Here is an 18,456-nt window from a genome sequence, read left to right on the forward strand (position 1 = left end):
AAGTTTAGGACTCAAAGCTCGGGACTTGACTTGGAATTTAAGTGCAGAGACTTGTGACTCGTACAAAGATGACTTGAACCACCTCTGTTCATTTGTAGCTTTGGTTTCCAGTGTACATGCTGTATATGTATTAAATCTGTCTTTTTTTTCATTGCCGTTTTAAATCAGTGTAGGAAAAGACATGGCCAATTTTAAATGTGGACTCTACTTTTTTATTTTAGTCCTTGTCAGATTATGTGACTGGAATAAAGATAGGCACACAGTTGCTTTAGCATAAGTCACGGACATAGTTTTGAAGGTTTTCTTCACTCGTCTTTTAGTCGCAAACTTGTAATTATCCAGGAGCTACTTAAAAACTAAGTGGTGGTGTTAATTTCCGTCACACTGAGCTCTGATCCCCCCACACTGCATCACTGACTGACAGGGAAAATGTAGCTGTAATAAAAGTCAAGCCAGTGCGCTGGCACATTTTAGGTGTCGTTATGGGACTCGTGGCCCGATTCTATTTTTCCTGGCTGCGTGTCCCAAGTCTTACTTTTAGAAAACCATGTGTAGTCTTGGCACATTTAAATAGGCTATTCAGAACAAGGGTTTCCTGTGACCTCATGGAATATGGTTTTTCAATCATAAAGACAAACAGAAGCCTCGTCTCATACAAAGTATTTATTTACAGAACAAATGTTACATCAAGTATAAAAGAGCAGCATGTGTGGTTGAGTTGAAGATCAGATTTAGCACCTTTCAAACACTTTATAGAGATCAGGTAAGTTGGCAATCTGCAGCACAGTGCCGTCCTCGCTGAAGGTCTTCGGAGGACTCAGGAGGGTTCGGAAAGCTTTGAAGATGATGTGCTCAACTTTCCAACGCCATGTGTTCACCTCAGCATCCTGAAACAATACACATTACACATCACACTTAGCAGTTCAGTTCTTTGTCATTAATGTGATTGTAAAGCAAAGGAAGTCAAGAGTTAAAGGGAAAGTTCACCTCAGAATCAAAACTACATATTTTTCCTTGTACCTGTAGTGTTATTTATCAGCCTAGATCTTTTTGATGTGAGTTGCAGAGTGTTGGAGATATGGCTGTAGATATGGCTGTAGAGATGTCTGCGTTCTCTCCAATATAATGGAACTAGATGGCACTCGGCTTGTGGCGCTCAAAGCGCCAAAAAAATCATATGGAAACTCAACAGCAATGTCTCTTTCCTGAAATCATGACCTGCTTACTCAAGATGATCCACAGACCTTGTGAGCATGTAGGAACAATTTTCTTTCCACCGTACTATAGTTCTATTATATTGTAAAGAAGGCAGATATCTCTACAGCCGATATCCCCAACACTTGTCAACTCACCCCACAACAATCTAGACTGATAAATAGCACTACACATAAGAAGAAAAAGGCAGGTTTTTTTTTTACTTTAAGGGTGAACTGTCCATTTAAAATGCACCCAGCACTCTAGCATTCCTTCACACCTGATCTTCTCCAGGCTCAGCCTCTAGAATGTAGCGCTTCCTGATGGAGTAGAACATGCTGCACTCCTTGCTGAAGTCTCTGAAACACTCCTTTTCATTGTCCCAGTTCACCTGCACAACACCACCAAGCAAAGCCTTCAGATACAGTTTGTGTTTCCAGAATGTTTTCTTAAGTAAGCAGAGACCTAAAAGATGTTCACCTCAGTGGCCAGGCGCAGGATGAACATGGGGAGACCCTCCATGACAGGGGTGTACTTGTCCAGCAGTAATGGCAACCCTGTTAGATTTCCTTCCTACAACACACAAAGCTCAGTTTTACAGATTGAGTAATATCAGACTGATAATGCCACATTTTGGAGGCAGAAAGTAACTGCCTCAGACAAACACCACTCAAACTGACCTGGTCTATCTCCAAGGAGAAGTAGTCCTCCAGCATCTCAGATTTCTTCTTCAGGAAGTCGACTATGTACTGAGCAAGGCCTTCTTTAGGACCATCCTCTTCTGTCCAGCCGCTCTCCTCAGAGTCCAGAGCCAACATGGCCAGGTCATAAAGTGGAGCTGGTGTCTAAATGCACATTATCACCCGTTAAAAGAAAATCACAGCATGTACAGTATATACTAATCATTCACAATCTTGACTGTACTTACAGATAGCCTTAGTACACCAAAATTCCCAAAGTCATAGATGAGTATTTGGTAGAAAAGTTCCTGGCTGCAGCAGAACAAAAATGTGAATTCGGACATAAAGCAGCAGGTTCAAACAACTGAAGTGAACAGTGTGTGTTTCCTGTGGCTCTGACCTGAGTTTGGTGGTGTTGAGCAGGTACAGTTTGGTGTGATGTTGGATCAGAGTCCACTGGGGGTTGACGCAGCCAACAAACGAGTGGTTCTGCAGCATTTCTTGAAGACCTTGAGAAAATACGTACACACCCAGAGGAGGACAAATGTGTTAAAGACTGAAAAAAACACCCTATTTAATCTAGTTTGACTTGTGGACTTTGCTCAAACAACTACAGAGGAGGTGGCATCAAAATAATAGGTGGTAAAATAGAGGTGACAAGAAGTTGCATGAAGCAAGCTTTAGGGATGAGCTGTAGCCTGGAGCCACAAGTAAAATTACTAGGAAACTGTAGAGACTCAAGTTTGTTGGTGGGGTTACTCATGAAACACTAGATGCAACAATAGACAGTTTAGCTGGAATAGATGGTGACGCATGATTTGTTTACCTGTTTGTGTGTTCTCAGTGATTTCAGCCCTGAGTTCTTTGACACTATTCAGCTTTATGACTCGTCTCTTGGGTGTGGCTGCAGCCGTCAGGTCCTCATCTTCTTCCTCCAGCTGCTGCTGCTCTTTCCTGGGTCGCTTCCTGGCTCACACACGCAGACACACACACACACACACACACACACACACACACACAACTGTCAATCCTCCAGCAAACAGTACACTGCATGTTTACAGATAATTGTACTCTCCAGACAATAACTCAGACCAGCTTACTGTGGACACACTGTTAGACTTAACAGGCTGTGAAAATGTTTACAGATTTAATCACACACTCAATTGGCATCAGATGTTTTTTGTCCGGCCATATTAAAAGCAACAAGTACTTGACAAGCTGAGGCTGCATGAGTTACTTTTTCGGCCACATGGGGGCAGAGGAAATCCACAATTTAATGGCTGTAAACTTTCCGTATGATCATTTTCTAAAGTTTGAAATTCACACTGTCGGCATACAGAACATTAGCATTTGTTTAGAGTTTTGTTTATGGCTATCTGATGAATGTAACTCTAGTATTCACACTCTCTTTAGCTGTTTTTGGCTTCTACCAACTACTGGGAGAAATATTAAGGTCATAAGCTGCTGGGTGTTTGGCTTTTCCTCACCTCAGCAGGCAGTGTGCACTGGCTTTATTAAAACCTTTTCACAGAAAACTGGATTAATGAGAATTCTGAGACTTCTAAGGTAAATGTGTTTGCTTAAACCAAAACACAGAGCTGTGGAGGGTGATTATTTGTTTTGGGTTCATCACTGTTAGCGATAATAGGTGGAGCACTAACGACAGATCCCTTTTGAGATTCTATAACATGCAAATTCATGAGGTGACATTTGTTTCTGATTGGCCTGGAGGAAGATGACATCATTAATGTGTGATGATACATGCTTACTACTGCAATCTTCTTCGTGCTCTCTTACTCAACTCATCTTGCTGCCGGTCAATGTTCAGATTTGCTGATGATACAGGATTAATCATACATCAAGACATGTCCCGATCTGACTTGTACAAACTGTATCTGGATTAGTCTAATCTCTATAACACATTTCTGCATACGAATGCAGAATTTGTGGGCAACGAGACAAGCCTTTCTTACTGGAAGTGTTCTGGTTTCTGTTTGTGGTCTGAGTTGGATTAGTGGGCTTTGGTTGCGTGCAGGTAAACAGTCAATGAGGAGAGCAAAAGAGGTGGAAGGCAATGGCTGTGATGCAATCTCAGAACCCTCTGGCTATCGTCTGATGAAAATTTAGCTTTTTATTAGCTTTATTAGCTGGCTACTTGTAAAACAATCCGGCTGTAGATGTTGTCTCTTAACTCCATTCGCATCTGAAGTTGCTAACTGGACTGTAAAAATGACCAGCACACAGAAGAGGAAGTCTTGGCGTCAGATTTCCGCTGGCTACACCAGAACAGCTGCACTATTAGCAGTTGCTCCAAGAGGCTAAGATGTTGTAAGACAGACAGCCGATGGGTTCAAAAATTGTGATTAATCATGATGGTACTAACTGAGTCATTAATCCTACACACACACTGCCATGATTCATTTTTTCACCTTTGAACACCATTGTCTTCGCCACCTTTCAGCACCTCTGCCTCCTGCTCAGCCAGGGCCTCCAGCAGGTCTGTGTCGTCCATCTCCTCCATCTCTACGCTGTCAGGCTGGGCGGTTTTGGTTGCAGCCTCCCTGCTGCTGGGACCAGCTGCTTTCGGGTCAGGAGGCGGCTTCTCTTTTGGCTGGAGGAAGGCATCCAGCTTCTGTGCGCGGCAATCGGTCCTCACCATCTGATGTGCGTAGACCCGCTCGCTAGACTCTGCTGATGCACTGGTGGACTTGACCTCACTGCCACCTGACACTGACAGCCCTGGCAGCAACGTCTGCACAAACACACAGTGTATGTGTCATCATATATCTCCACGCTTCAAGTTTTTTTGTACCTCGAAGGGGAAAAAAGACCCTCAACTGCAGACACGGTACAGGTGACAAATGATCTCTGGGAGGAGTGACAACATGTTACCAGAATACAAGACAGTGATCAGATCTCTTACTGCTGTGACAACTGCAGCATATTTACAGAGATAACAATCTAGTCACACCATACCTGAGTGAAATATGTGCGTGAGGAGTTGGAGCCAAGAAGTTTGCTCTCGATGTGCTTCTGAATGCTCTCGATGATGCTGTCTTCGTGCAAGAAATGCACCTCATGTTTTGTGGGATGGACATTCACGTCTACATTCTGCGGCGAAATCTCCAAACTGTGGTGATTAAAAAGCACCAATGAATATCAAAATAACCATAATAAGAATGCATTGTATAAAACAGACAAATGCATGTTAGGTTACCTGAGGTATAGAAAAGGGTGTGTGTTCTTGGGAAGGTATGCAGCGTAAACTGTCTCGATTGCTTTCTTCAAAGCACTTGACTCCACCAGACGATCTGAGACGTCACAGATCACAACCTCCATTTAACAAAGTGCCAATAAGACGAAATCATATTCACAGGTGAGCCACATTTGCAGTAACTTTTCCGCGATACGTACGGTTAATGAAGAGGACCAGGATGCATTTCTTGACTGAGTAATTTGCATTAGAGATGTAGCCTTTCAGCTTATAAGACAGCTTCTGATCCTCGCAGCTAACTTCAATCAGCTCCCTGGGAACATACCACAGAGTTGGTCATGCAGTCGGCGTTAAAGTTTTGACAGGTCACATAACTGCAGACAACATCAAAGCATTTTTTTCCTCGTCTTGGTCGGTTAATACCTGCTGACTGCATTGCCAAAAACTCCTCGAATATTATCCACTACAGATGCATTGGGTAGAGTCCTCACATCTGCCACAGTCTCTCCTTGCTGGAAAAAAGGCCATAAATAATGTCATCCTTCAAGCAAAGAAATCTTTGTAGCCTCATTTAATTTTTTTGTACGTGCAGTCACAAATACTCTCACCTTTTTGACAGAAAAGCTTTTTCCCGAATTGTGTATGGCATACCTTCAAAATAACATGTTTATATACGAGTTATTCAGGCACAATGATATTCATCAAGAGAGCAGGAATCACAAGACACAAGTAGTAAAGACAAGATGACAGACCTGCTGACCACCTCTACAATCCTGGAGTACTCATCACTGGGGCTCTTTAAAGCTTTCCTCCTGGTTGACACGTTATAGAACAGGTCCTCCACCTGCAGGCGGAGAGAGCAAACTGTTGTAGGTTCCTGAGCATCCAGTGACTTCATTCTGTAATAGCTCATGTGCTCCACAAACTCACAAGAATCTGTGTTCCCTGGTTGCCAGCACATGGTTTGGGAGGGCCCTTAAGTTTGCCATCGCTGTAGCTGGCTCTGCAAGATAACAGTGTAAAAGCATCGAATCTGAGAATCCTGGTAACTTCATATCTATCATAATGTATGGTTATTAGCATACCTATAGGCGCACTTGGCATCAGCTGTCTTAGTAGTAATGGTCACATGGGCAACATGGCTTACACTAGCAAGAGCCTGCAGACATGAACACAGACAATTAATGTGACGCCCTAAAAACAAAATGTATGTAAATATTTAATAACCTTAAATCTGATACTGATCCAGAGCTTTACCTCTCCTCTGAATCCATAGGTCGCAATAGCTGAGAGGTCCTCAAAAGTCTGGAGTTTGCTGGTGGTGAACCTCTCACAAACTATTTCCATATCTTCTCTCTGCCTCAGATATAAAACAGACAGCATGGTCAGAGAAAACTATACAATTAAAAGACAGTGACAGCTCTTCAGAGTCCCAAAAATGCTAAATATAACCTAATGAAGGCAGAAAGACCAGACACCCTAGACTGAATACAACAGAGGGAACAAACATCACCTTTCCCAAGGGTCATTTCTGTTATGACTAGGGGTATGAGTACTCAATACCTTTAAGATATCAACCGAAATTACCCAGTGCTGGGTAGTATCAAATAATCTCTAGTCAAAAGATACCTGCATTCGATCCTTTTTGTGCCTGAGGTCTGATCCCAGAACATCCCCACTCCCCACCAGGTTGGCAAACTTTCTGTTGCTGCCGTTACACAGGTGCTAACATCAACCATGGAGCCATTAAACGGTCCCAACCAACTCACACTGACACTTAAACAGCTTGACTCTGTCGCTAACCCGTCAATAATTGTTAAGTAGCACTAGCCGTGTGATGCTAACAGTTAGCTCTGTCACTGTGTTGTGTGTACAGCCAGTTGGAGTGTCACAGTCACTACTCAGCTAACATTACAACCTATATAGTCTGTGATGTGGTGAGGTAGAGCATGGTGTAGTTCAGCATGCCAATATATTTGAAAAAATGGCAATACTACATGACACACTGCAGGCATCAAATGAAGCAGTCTATTGGTATAAATTTACGGGTATTGGTAGCGTAATTCTTTTTTTTAAGGATGTCGAGCCCTAGTTATGACTTAAATTTTTGGTTCACATTTATAGTTGTCACAATGGGAATTCATGGCAGGAGTATTTAAAAACAATACTTTTACAACCACCCAAAAAAACAGAGGTGGGTCTTCACCCCGACCCCCTATCACCCACCCTGATGCCAGTGCCGTTGTCCTGAATCTGAAGGAGCTTCAGCCCGCCGTCTTTCACCGTCACCTGAATGTTGGTGGACTTGGCATCCAAACTGTAACATTTTAAAATACAAAGTACGGTCATTATACAGCCATGATACACTTAAAGTGACATTATCTTGTCAGTTCACAGGACTGTTACCATGTTAACGCTACAGGTGTTGGTAAGCAGCTTTACCACAGGGGGGATGTAAACAATGGTGTCTCCTGCCATATTTTGTCACTTATAATGGTCCCACCGCAGCTTATTTAAGCCATCAGTCAAACACCTAACATTAGCTCACATTATCAGAACTAAGTGTAACATGTAGCGTGTCAGTTACCAGTTCTCAATCATTTCTTTGACGGCGTTGGCAGGACGCTGGATAACTTCTCCTGCTGCAATCCGGTTGACAACTGTCTCGTCGAGCCTCCGGATAACTCCCGCCATGTTTACAGTGCTGCTGACTAATTTTGCGGTTGATTGAACAGCAGGTTGTAGCTGTGAATCACTTATATATATGAATAAAATGGCATTTATTTAGCTTAAGTGTAGCCTCACAACTCACACAAGAAACACAGCGCATGCATTGGACCAGAGAGTAGAAAAAACATAGAGGTCTCACTCTACCTCAAAATGTCAGCACAGCGACAGTCGTCATGTCAGTCGCTCACCTGTCCCCATTACTGCTGTATAGGCGTTATTGGGAAAGTTAAATTGCTTTACCTCCCCACAAAAAACTGAAAAGGTTTATCGTTTTATGTAATGCGTGGCTGTTGACGAAATGTGTTATTTCAGCTACATTTTTTCCACTATCAAGTTAGTCATCTTCTCAATTATACACGATCTTCGATGATACAGCGCGGGTAGAAAACGTGGAGGCGAGGCCTGTGTCCTGCAGACGTCATTCGCGGAAAGTCTTCTTCTCTGGTTAATATTTTGTAACGTTGTGAATTTGAAATACGCACAGCGCCACACAACGATGGCGCACATTGACAATATTTTGCGACATTATACCACACACTTTGCCAAAAAGCAAAAGGATTATAACGTCATTTACATCTTTATACACCTTTATGTGTGCACAATACAGTTTATATAATACAGTAAATTATTATCATGAGCTTGCAGTCTCTGCTGCAGAATAGTAAACAAATCCCTTTTTAAAAAAATAAATTTGTCACTTATAACACAATTTATTGTATTTTATCACTGTTGTTTTCCCTTTTGATGTTCTACATACTGATGATACACTCATACACAAACAGGTGTTTGTATCTCTCTTTTTTTTTTTTTTAAAGATTATTTTTTGGGCTTTTTGCCTTTAATGAACAGGACAGAGTGAAATGGGGTGAAAGATAGAGAGTGGGGGTTGACATGCAGCAAAGGGTTACAAGCCGAAGTCGAACCTGCGACCTCTGCAGCGAGGAATCACCTCTATACATGGGGCGCCAGCACCATCCACTACGCTACCGACGCCCCAGATGTTTGTATCTCTAGCATGTCCAACTCTGGAATGTACTGCTTAAGAGCAGCAATGTAAATCAATAAGATGAAGTCAATTGTCCCCCTGGGGAAGGTATCTTTTGCTTAGTCAGCCAGAAGGTTAAAGGTCAGATCAATATTTGTTCTGACAACTATGCTGCGGTATATGCACACGGTGGTGTGGTGGTTAGCACTGTCACCTCACGGAGAGGGTTGCCGGTTCGATCCCGGGTGTGGGAGCCCTTCTGTGCGGAGTTTGCATGCTCTCCCCGTGTCAGTGTGGGTTCCCTCCGGGCACTCCGGCTTCCTCTCACAGTCCAAAGACATGCAGATTGGGGACTAGGTTAATTGATAACTCTAAATTGTCCGTAGGTGTGAATGTGAGCGTGAATGGTTGTTTGTCTCTATGTGTCAGCCCTGTGATAGTCTGGCGACCTGTCCAGGGTGTACCCTGCCTCTCGCCCGATGTCAGCTGGGATAGGCTCCAGCCCCCCCGCGACCCTCAAGAGGATGAATGAATGAACTATGCTGCCGATAATTACAAAATTCTGTGTGTGTGTGTGTAAAAACAATAAAATCAAAATTATCAATGTTTTATTGTCTCTTTAAGTTGTGAACTACTGAAGAATTTTGTGTGTAACATCAACACGATGTCCAAATTCCGGGTCAATTATTCTATACCCTCCAGCCAAATATCTGTGCGTAACAGTGAGTCACTCTCAACAGAAAATTTAACCCCTCATGGTAAATAATGTAAAAAATATGGGCAGAAAAAGTGATTACAAAATTACATCTTTTACCATGTAAGACTATTTTTGAAATACACAACATAAGTTCTAGATAGGCCTATTACTAGTTTAACAACTATGTTTTTCTGCATAGTCGTTGTCAGCACATTCACTTATAAGGGATTCCCTGTAATCTTAAACTGTGCACACACTTGGCCTGACCATGCATGGGTCTGCATTCCTCACAGAGGCTCGTCTTTTATGGAGGTCAGCAGAACTATGGTGGCCTAAAATCTGCAAAAACACAAATGTTCTCAGATATATTTCATGAGGATGTTTTTGAAAAATGAAAAACTAATCTATGCTCTACTTAGCCTCTGTGATTGTTACAGTAGCTGCCAGAATGATGTTGCTAGGCTGTTAAAGTTCAGCCTCAGGCAGGATGACCTCAACAGAATAAAATGCTGTGAGTAGGCCGTCCGGGGAGTGGCGCTGTTTGGATGTCATGACTAGGGAGAGCCTCTCAATGCAGTCCAACCTGAACACACTATCCTCAAATACCTGCATGAAGGAAACAAATCAACTGAGGACAGGAGGTGAAAAGTAATTCTGGGTTGAGTTCCTACCAGTCTATATTTAAAACTCAATCCTAAATTTTTAATTTTATGTTAGTGTTGGATTTAAGAATGAAACTAAAAAAGAATATTGACATTTACAATGAGTATTTGAGGAAAAACCATGGAGACTATATTTCATTTGATTCCACAGTCCTTCATATATAGCAAAGATTGATAGCTTTGTAAGGACAGAGATTGTCAGAGTAAAAAGTAAAGGCGCTGTCACAATAGCCTCTAATCTGATTGCCCCTCAGACATGGATGTATCACTGAATGGGCCCACTGGGCACAGGCCCAAGGGCCAAAAGTGTCAGGGGCCCCCCTCGCCTTCACCTGCAAAATGTCATTCAAATTAACACTTACCGAGCAGGAGAAAACTCAAAATGACCACAAAGAGACACAAATAGAACACAAAGAAATGCAAAGGACCTGCAAAGAGATGCAAAATAACTAAAACGTGGCAGAAATAACATCAAAAAGACACACAGTGACTACAAAAGAACACAAAATGACCAAAACAGACACAAATGACTACAAAAGCGGCAAAACCACAAAAAAGGTGGGGCCTTCTGCATATCTGTGCCCAGGGGCCCATTGTCATATAATCCACCCATGCCCTTATAAAGTCTGCTTTTTAGGCTCCATGTCAAAAGATAGGGTGTGTTTAGCAGAGAGATGTTGCAGCTACCTACAGCCAAGTATGGATTAAATGCAGCAGATGAACACAATGGAATTTTATTCAAACTTTAGAGGGCGAATTTTGATGTTTGTGTTTGAAACTCAGGGTGAGAAACAGACTAAGTTCACTCTCTCACGCACTAACACCACTCTTCTGACCTGTTATGCTTTTGGATCTTGCAAATCCCACCACATTCCAGGAAAACATTTGAACAAGAGGAACTCAGCTATAAAACTGTGTGTTTCTGTGTAACTTGTACCGCATTTAATACAAAGGTATAAGCCTTGACCAGGCAGCCCTGAGAGCTAACTTGGCATGATTTAGTAGTTCAGCAGTTTGTTATGCTGCTCTACGAGCCTTTGCCAAGGCGACTTCAGTGGCACGAACCAATTAACCGCAGTCAGGCGTAAATACAGTTCATAAAAGCACACTGGCACAACCCAAAAGGTCGCTGCAACTATGAAAGGAAGTCAGTTTGCAACTGACAAACAAGTGTCAGAAAGGTGACTCTGATCAGATAAATATGCTTTACTTTGTACATCTGTTATATTAACAGATCTGCTCAATTCTGCAGCTGAACCATTGGGTTCACCCACAAAGATAGGAGTGACATCACTATGATGTCAAGCACAGTGTCCTACATGAACTATGCGATCATTAAATCCAGATGTGTGCTATATCGCTCTGGCACCGATCATGTTTTCCTCTAAGCTGCTCCACCTCTGTCTTTAGGCTGAGGGAAAATGTTGTGCTGTCTTTGCATCTGAGATGTATCAGGGGATATGATGTTTATCCTGAGACACGTTTCTCTGACTCAATGCAGGACATTCGAGTATGTGCCGTAGCTGCAGGATGTGCCACAGGATACAATACAATAGAACTGGAAAGAAATTAGTGGCGGAAGGAAGACAGCACTCCAGAATGTAAAGCACAGGTCCCTGTTCTTCATCTTTTTTTGTCAGGCAGCTTACAGTATGACATCAGTGCACTGTAGGAGGCTATTCTCCATCCAGTCTGTGTAAATTTACTTTTTGGAAGGATGAAACTGTCAACAACAGCATGGGTGGAGTCAGAACTGGTTGTGTATCTCCCAGGTCACAAAAGGCCTCATTTTTCTTTTGTGGCTTCTCTCCTCGTTTTTCAGTCTCCTCTTACTGAAACTCAGATTACAACCGTTTCAAAGATCAGCCACTGCCACTCCTGTAGCGACCTGCCACACACAATGACAAGCACACACAGGCACACATGCTAATGCATGGCACACATACTTGCAGGTGCATGCACACAGTACATGCACACTGAAAAGAAGAACACTAAATGTGGCTTAAGAGAATTCCGAAAAAAAGATATTATAAATTGTTAATTTCTTGTAAAATCCCTCAGAAACTCAGAGCAGAATGCACTCACTGAATAAACAAACACTGTCAACAAGCAAAATGACAGTCAAATGAGATACAAATGCACACCTGCTGCTCAGTGGTACAGCTATTGTGTGGAACGAGATCAGCGTACAGCAGCTGCCCCAACATGGCCTCCAAATCATTCCTCCACCTTAAAACAGAGTTACTCACCCAAATGCACCTTTACTTTAACATGACCTGGAGCCATTCCACACCTCCATGCTGCTAGTTTCTATACATTCCCCACTGACAAGAGCCTGTTGTTTCCACTGCTGTGGTTTTGTCTCACCTGTGTGTTTATGTCTGCTGGATCTACGCCCCCACCCTCCTTTGATAAAGCTCCAGAGTGATGACTGCCATCGAGCTAATGACAGCAGGGCTGAAAGGTGTACAGTAGCTCTCAGTGACACAAAATGTGGCAGTACAACCATCTGTGGAATCTGACATGGCCTCTCTAAGTGACAAATATAGACAAGCCTGTCTTTCCACTAATGATAAGGTTGGTCCCTCACACATTGACCATGAATCAAAAAATTTAATTAGATCAGTTCTTCTCTCCTTTTTAATGCCCGAGAATTATATAATCTCAACTGGATTACTGGTAGATTGTGTATTTATGGACTCGTGGCCAGTCTTCACCACACAACAAGTAGCAGTCCAAGTGCAGGGACTTGAGCTCATCTGTAACTGTGCTAATTCATCATCTCAATTCCGCCTTCATCAGCTCTGTAGGCAAGCATTATCTCACCTCTTTGTGAAATGCCAAGACTTCCTGTTCGCTCCATCAGATGATGCATCTGGAAATGGATTCTGCAGCTGTTGCTTTTCCTTTTTCCTTTGTTTTCCCATCCTCTTCCTTCTCCTATGACAATTTTCCTGCTCCTGCTCTCTCCTCATCAGCGTGACAAAAGCCTCTTGAGGTTCCAAACAAAAGATGAGTGTGTATTTTCCTAGGTAAACAAAAAACAGCAGAGGTAATGCAGAGTAAAAGTACTTCAGCGTCAGCTGTTCAAGTAGTTCTACTGAACAAAGATACAAATTATTACATGTTTTAAACTTTAACATCGATAATCCTTAGACAGAGTCCACTCTGTGGTAGTGGCTGTACTAAATGCTAACATCAGCATGCTAATATGTTCACAGAGACATGCTAACACACTGATGTTTTGCAAGTATAACATTTACCAGACGTGGACTCAAGTCACATGAGTTGGATTCAAGTCATACTCGAGTCACAAATTTGATGACTTTAGACTTGACTGGACAAAATAAAAGTAAAAACTTGACTTGGACTTTAACAGCAATGACTCATGACTTCACTTGAACCTGAGCCTTTTGACTTGAAAATACTTGACACCTTCCCCCAAGCCCAAAGATTAAAAAGTACATAATTCAAAAGTGTGCCACACAACAATTTATTTCCCATCATTACCTGAGTCAAGTAACATCAATGCTACTAATGCTCAGCAAGTGGACACTTAATTCCCCAGATCCACTTTGTCTGAATCAATTCGACAGCATCCAGTCCAGTTGCATGAGAGAACCATGAGGAATTAATATTACGTTACTGAGCACCAGCTGGAAAAAATGATACAGAAGATATTTTTGTTCCCATACAAAAACTACAAGTGGTCAAAAAATAAAATAATATATATTGCAGGTCAAAAATTACAGGTGGAGACACAACAACTTCCAACTTCTCTGTTGTTAAAATGGCATTACATTTGGTTAAGAGTACATTATAACGTGTTGGACTCAAAACTCAAAGTTTAGGACTTGGGACTTGTCAGTCTTGACATCTCACAGGACTCAGGACTGTCATGTCTTGACTGGGGACTTGAATGCAAAGGAGACTTACTTGTAACTTGCAAGACAATAACTTGGTCCCACCTCTAACATTTACCATATATTCATCGCCTTAGTTTAGCCTGTAAGCATCCCACGCGTGCTTATTAGGGGAAAACATAAGGTACAGCTGAGGCTGATGGGAATGTCTTTTTTGCAGGCCATAAACCAAAGTAATGGAAAAATTTATACTTCACCCTGATGATAGTGCTGGATGAAAAGTGAGAGTATCAACAGAGATATAATCTGTCCCGAGGGGAAAATGAATGTGGGTGCCAAGTGTAATAGCAACACATCCAAATATTGTTGAGACATTTCATATCAAAACCACAACTGCTAACCTCATGGTGGAGCTAAAGGAAAAGTACGGGGATCACCAAAGCCAGTGAGAGTCATCCTCTGAGGACCATGAGGGTCTACAAAACTACAAGGCAATCTATCCAATAGTTGTTGAGATATTTCAGTCTGGACCAGCTGACCAACATTTCCATCTTTAAAGTCATGCAGTCAGCGTGGCTTTAAACCAACCTTTTGGCCACCTGTATAGGCATGCCCTCAGGAGTGCCCTCATTGAAAGAAACCTGCCAACTCGTGTCCAACCCCACCCTCCAATTAAAGATATGCTTTAAGGTTACTCATTCAAGCATTATGTTGTAAACTCTTGCTTTGATGTCAGTGAGCCCTGTGTTTCCTGTCATGCTGTGACTGATATATTCCTTCCATTGTGTTACCAGTCATTCACCTGAGGCAAAACTTGAAAGATCATACATATACATATTCTTAGTTTAAAGGGTCTAGCCTCTCAGGTTGGCATCTGTCACATCTGCATTGGTGTGAAAGATGTTAACAGTAATTCAGCAGGATAATAGTCTTTATTACGGCTCACGTGGCATAATGAAAGCACAGCCCTCCATAACTGTTTACAATAGAATGTCTGAAATATGACCCCAGGTGTATATGACATTGTCCTACACATGCACTGTATGAACTGTATCTACAACCACACTTATTCCACAAGGCCTCCGTGTGGACGCAGTTATCAGTATAATCTACTCTGTTGTCTGCCAGGTGTTTACCAAGAGATACTGCATCTTTGTCCAACTTACACAATAACAGTTCATTCAGATGGAGATTGTGTTAATCATATCAGTTACACTTTGTGTGTTTGATTCATACATTCCAGGAGATGTTTTATGAAGTGGGAGGGATCCAGCTATGAATCAGTGATTGGACAAGTTCACGTTTCACAATCAAAGCTGTCAGTCACAAAACCAAAAGGCAGGACACTAAATGCTTATTTCCTTCTGAGAGCTACCAGGGTTAAAAGAGCGCAGCGGGGAATGCTGCCCTTTGGTATGTCGTGTAGCAACTATCTATAAACGCGGTGAACATTAATTTTGATGTTTCAATTCCAACTGCTCCTCTGTGTGCCTTGGGTGTTGCCTGAAGCAAACAATGAGGGTTTGTCTTCAAGTCTTCTCTTGAGCAGCTACATTGCATCACTTCCTTTACTTTAGTCATCAGATTTCATCCTGCTGCCTGCCGGGGCTATTTTAGGTCTTCGTGTGGAGCAACCATTAAAGGAAAAATCACTGGATATGGTGTCTTTCGCTCTCTCCTTTAGGGGTTTAACAAAACATGCTCTAAAAGGTCCGATCGTAGAAATACTGATGGCCTTCCCATCAACTTCAAAGCTAGGTTTCCACATGAGCACTCTCACTAAATCACACAGGAAAGATACATCACAGCCTGTCTGCTGAGGTAATATCATTTCAGTCTGTGGATATTATTTTAAATGGTGCAGGAAAGATTGTTAATGAACCATGAAAAGAAACAAAAGATTGAATGTAGGCAGCATGTTGGCAGAGGAAGACTTTCCCGCAGGCCAGCTTGTGCTGCTCCACTCTTTTGTTTGTTTCTAGACTGCACCTTCTTCAAAGGACGGCAGGCCAGTCTTTTTATAATAACCATCCTAACCCAGTACCTCCATTGTTTGTTGATATTCCCATCACATTAAGAGGTTTGAGATGAACACATAAAGAGGTTTTCTTTGATGCCGTCCAGGCATTTAAGCCTTAATGCCACATTACAGTCTTTACAAGAGGGGGGCTGTCTGATATAATTCCAATTTAAAGTGCTGTTCTGTTGCCTTACCACTTCAAGGCCTCTTATTCTTTTTCCTGGCCTTAGCTAGACATGCGCAATAAATAGACATGAGTAATAAATAAGCAAGAATCAAGAGACTCATACATTTTAAAAGGGTAACCTGTTTTTTTCACTTTTTTCAGTAACTTCAGTTACTAATGACTGTTATACTCTATAAGGATTAACTCTAATTATCTATTCATCATCCACCAAATGTAACTATTATTAGATGTGATTTCTTAATGCCCATAATTAGGCACCACCCTTTTTCAAAATATATCCGATAAGTTCACATTCAAGCAGGACTGGATTCATTTGCTGTGAGGCCCCTGGAAGGAAATCAACAGTGGCACCCTCCTGACTACCCTAATTGTGTTTGTATTTAGTATGTAGTAATAAGCTTGTGGTAATCTGACAGAGTAAAATGTATTTAGGAATATGCACCATGTAAGCAAAATAGAAAGTGAAATTATAAAGGCCTGAAAGGGGAACTACACACATTTTCTAAATTCTTACGTGTTACTCCTAGTCTAGACCAAGGGTCGGCAACCTTTACCAATAAAAGAGTCATTGTTGGCAAAAAAAAAATCTGTTTGAAGGCACAAAACATATCTGAATAAACAGCCCATCAACGTTACGTATAGGTTTTAATGAGTATTCATTAATTTGATTTACTACAAGGTGGCTACTCTACAGTGGGCTATTTATAATTACACCAATTTTAAAGTCTCTCCATTGGCTTTATGTGAGCTTCAGAACTGATTTTAAAATCCTTTTATTGTTTTATAAAGCTCTTAATGGTCTTAGTTCTTCCTATTTATCAGATTTGCTCAGGTCTTCTGGTATTGGCATTTTATTAATTCCCAAAGTTAGAACAAAAACCCATGTTTTTTTGATGATGGTATGATCTCATCACTATGGTCCACATCTGTGGAACAGCCTGCCTGAAGACCTGAGGGCTGCGGAGAGTGTTGATATTTTTAAAAGCAAACTCAGTTATCATGTTATTGCTTTTATTGTGTAAAGCACTTTGTGTTGCATTCTGTTTGTATGAAAAGTGCTATATAAATAAAGATTGATTGATAGATTGATCTAGTACTTCAACAACTGCAGCATTGGTGGTGAAAGCAAATAAATCTGTCCACACATTATTAAATCCTCTACTTTCCTCCAAGACTTTTCCTTTTCTGGATTTGTAATCCATAGCTGGCCTTGCTAGAGAGACTTCAGACTAGCCACTGCTACTGAAGTTCAGCAAAATTTGGAAGAAAAAGCATCAGGTCATAAACATATGATGCATACTACAATTGATGAAATGTTAAAACTTTTTTAAAAATTTGATAGGCTACACATTTTTACAATTAGAGAAAATATAATCACTGTAGGCCCACAACAATGACAAATGAAAATCTGAATACCAAAAAAACCATTACTATTTTCCATATACTTTTATGTCAGAGCCACAGGGAGCCACTGAAGAAAGACACCTGATCTGGACAGTCCAAAAATAAGTAAACATGAACAACTCCCTGCCAAATTCAAAGGCCAGAGAGCCAAAACTCTAATTTGTGATGTCATAGGGTATAAAGTCTGGAGCTGCTCTATAAACAATAAATTGCAAAAGATGTTCTTGATAACACTGAGCACCCAGGGGAATTTTCTGAGTATATCGGTATATATTCTGTTTCAGAGATGCGAACGCTACAATGAAATAGACTGAAACACTGTGTTAACTTACAGTAACCTCCAGATAGAAAACCCTCGCGTAATGTACATTAAAATCAAATGGCACTGAGCAAACTCTGCCTCAACTGGTTGTTTTCAGCCACCTGAAAAAAGGCCCACCAAAACAAATCAATATCAGTTTAAGTGTACACTATATTTAGAATATATTCACTGCTTTACCTTGCCATCAGGCAGTCTATTTCAATGGAGAATTAAAGCCATTCTATCACAGCAGACTCCATTGACAAAAAGAGTAATTTTCCTTAGCAGAACACTGTAGTTTCTAGACTTGATTGGTTAGTGTCAAAGATAAAGTGGAGAAAATATCCAAATAAAGTGTACACTTGCACTTTCATTATTTAGGTGGTGTTGCCCTTTAAAAGTCTCCACAAGGAGGGGACTCAAGATCTTATTTAGTTTATATTGTGCTTTAGTGGTACATATTATCATACAAATTAGCAATTAATTAAACCAACACAAAGTTATTGCCACTTACTTAAC

At 41.3% G+C, this 18,456-nt stretch overlaps 1 protein-coding gene across 1 annotated transcript; it reads right to left on the bottom strand.

Annotated features, from left to right (window-relative positions):
• Nucleotides 1-607: 607 nt before the first annotated feature.
• Nucleotides 608-7,926, bottom strand: mlh1 (mutL homolog 1, colon cancer, nonpolyposis type 2 (E. coli)). Its single transcript, XM_033612405.2, has 19 exons — nt 7,676-7,926; nt 7,315-7,405; nt 6,346-6,444; nt 6,174-6,247; nt 6,019-6,091; nt 5,841-5,932; nt 5,697-5,739; nt 5,512-5,600; nt 5,289-5,401; nt 5,092-5,185; nt 4,851-5,004; nt 4,304-4,626; nt 2,701-2,840; nt 2,275-2,383; nt 2,123-2,186; nt 1,875-2,039; nt 1,675-1,767; nt 1,475-1,585; nt 608-887 (listed from the first exon to the last, which is right to left on the bottom strand). Exons 1-19 carry the CDS (start codon nt 7,780-7,782, stop codon nt 732-734), a joined length of 2,190 nt encoding a protein of 729 aa, XP_033468296.2. The 5' UTR covers nt 7,783-7,926; the 3' UTR covers nt 608-731.
• Nucleotides 7,927-18,456: the final 10,530 nt, after the last annotated feature.

This window comes from Epinephelus lanceolatus, chromosome 17, assembly GCF_041903045.1.
Source record: "Epinephelus lanceolatus isolate andai-2023 chromosome 17, ASM4190304v1, whole genome shotgun sequence".
NCBI lineage: Eukaryota > Metazoa > Chordata > Actinopteri > Perciformes > Serranidae > Epinephelus > Epinephelus lanceolatus.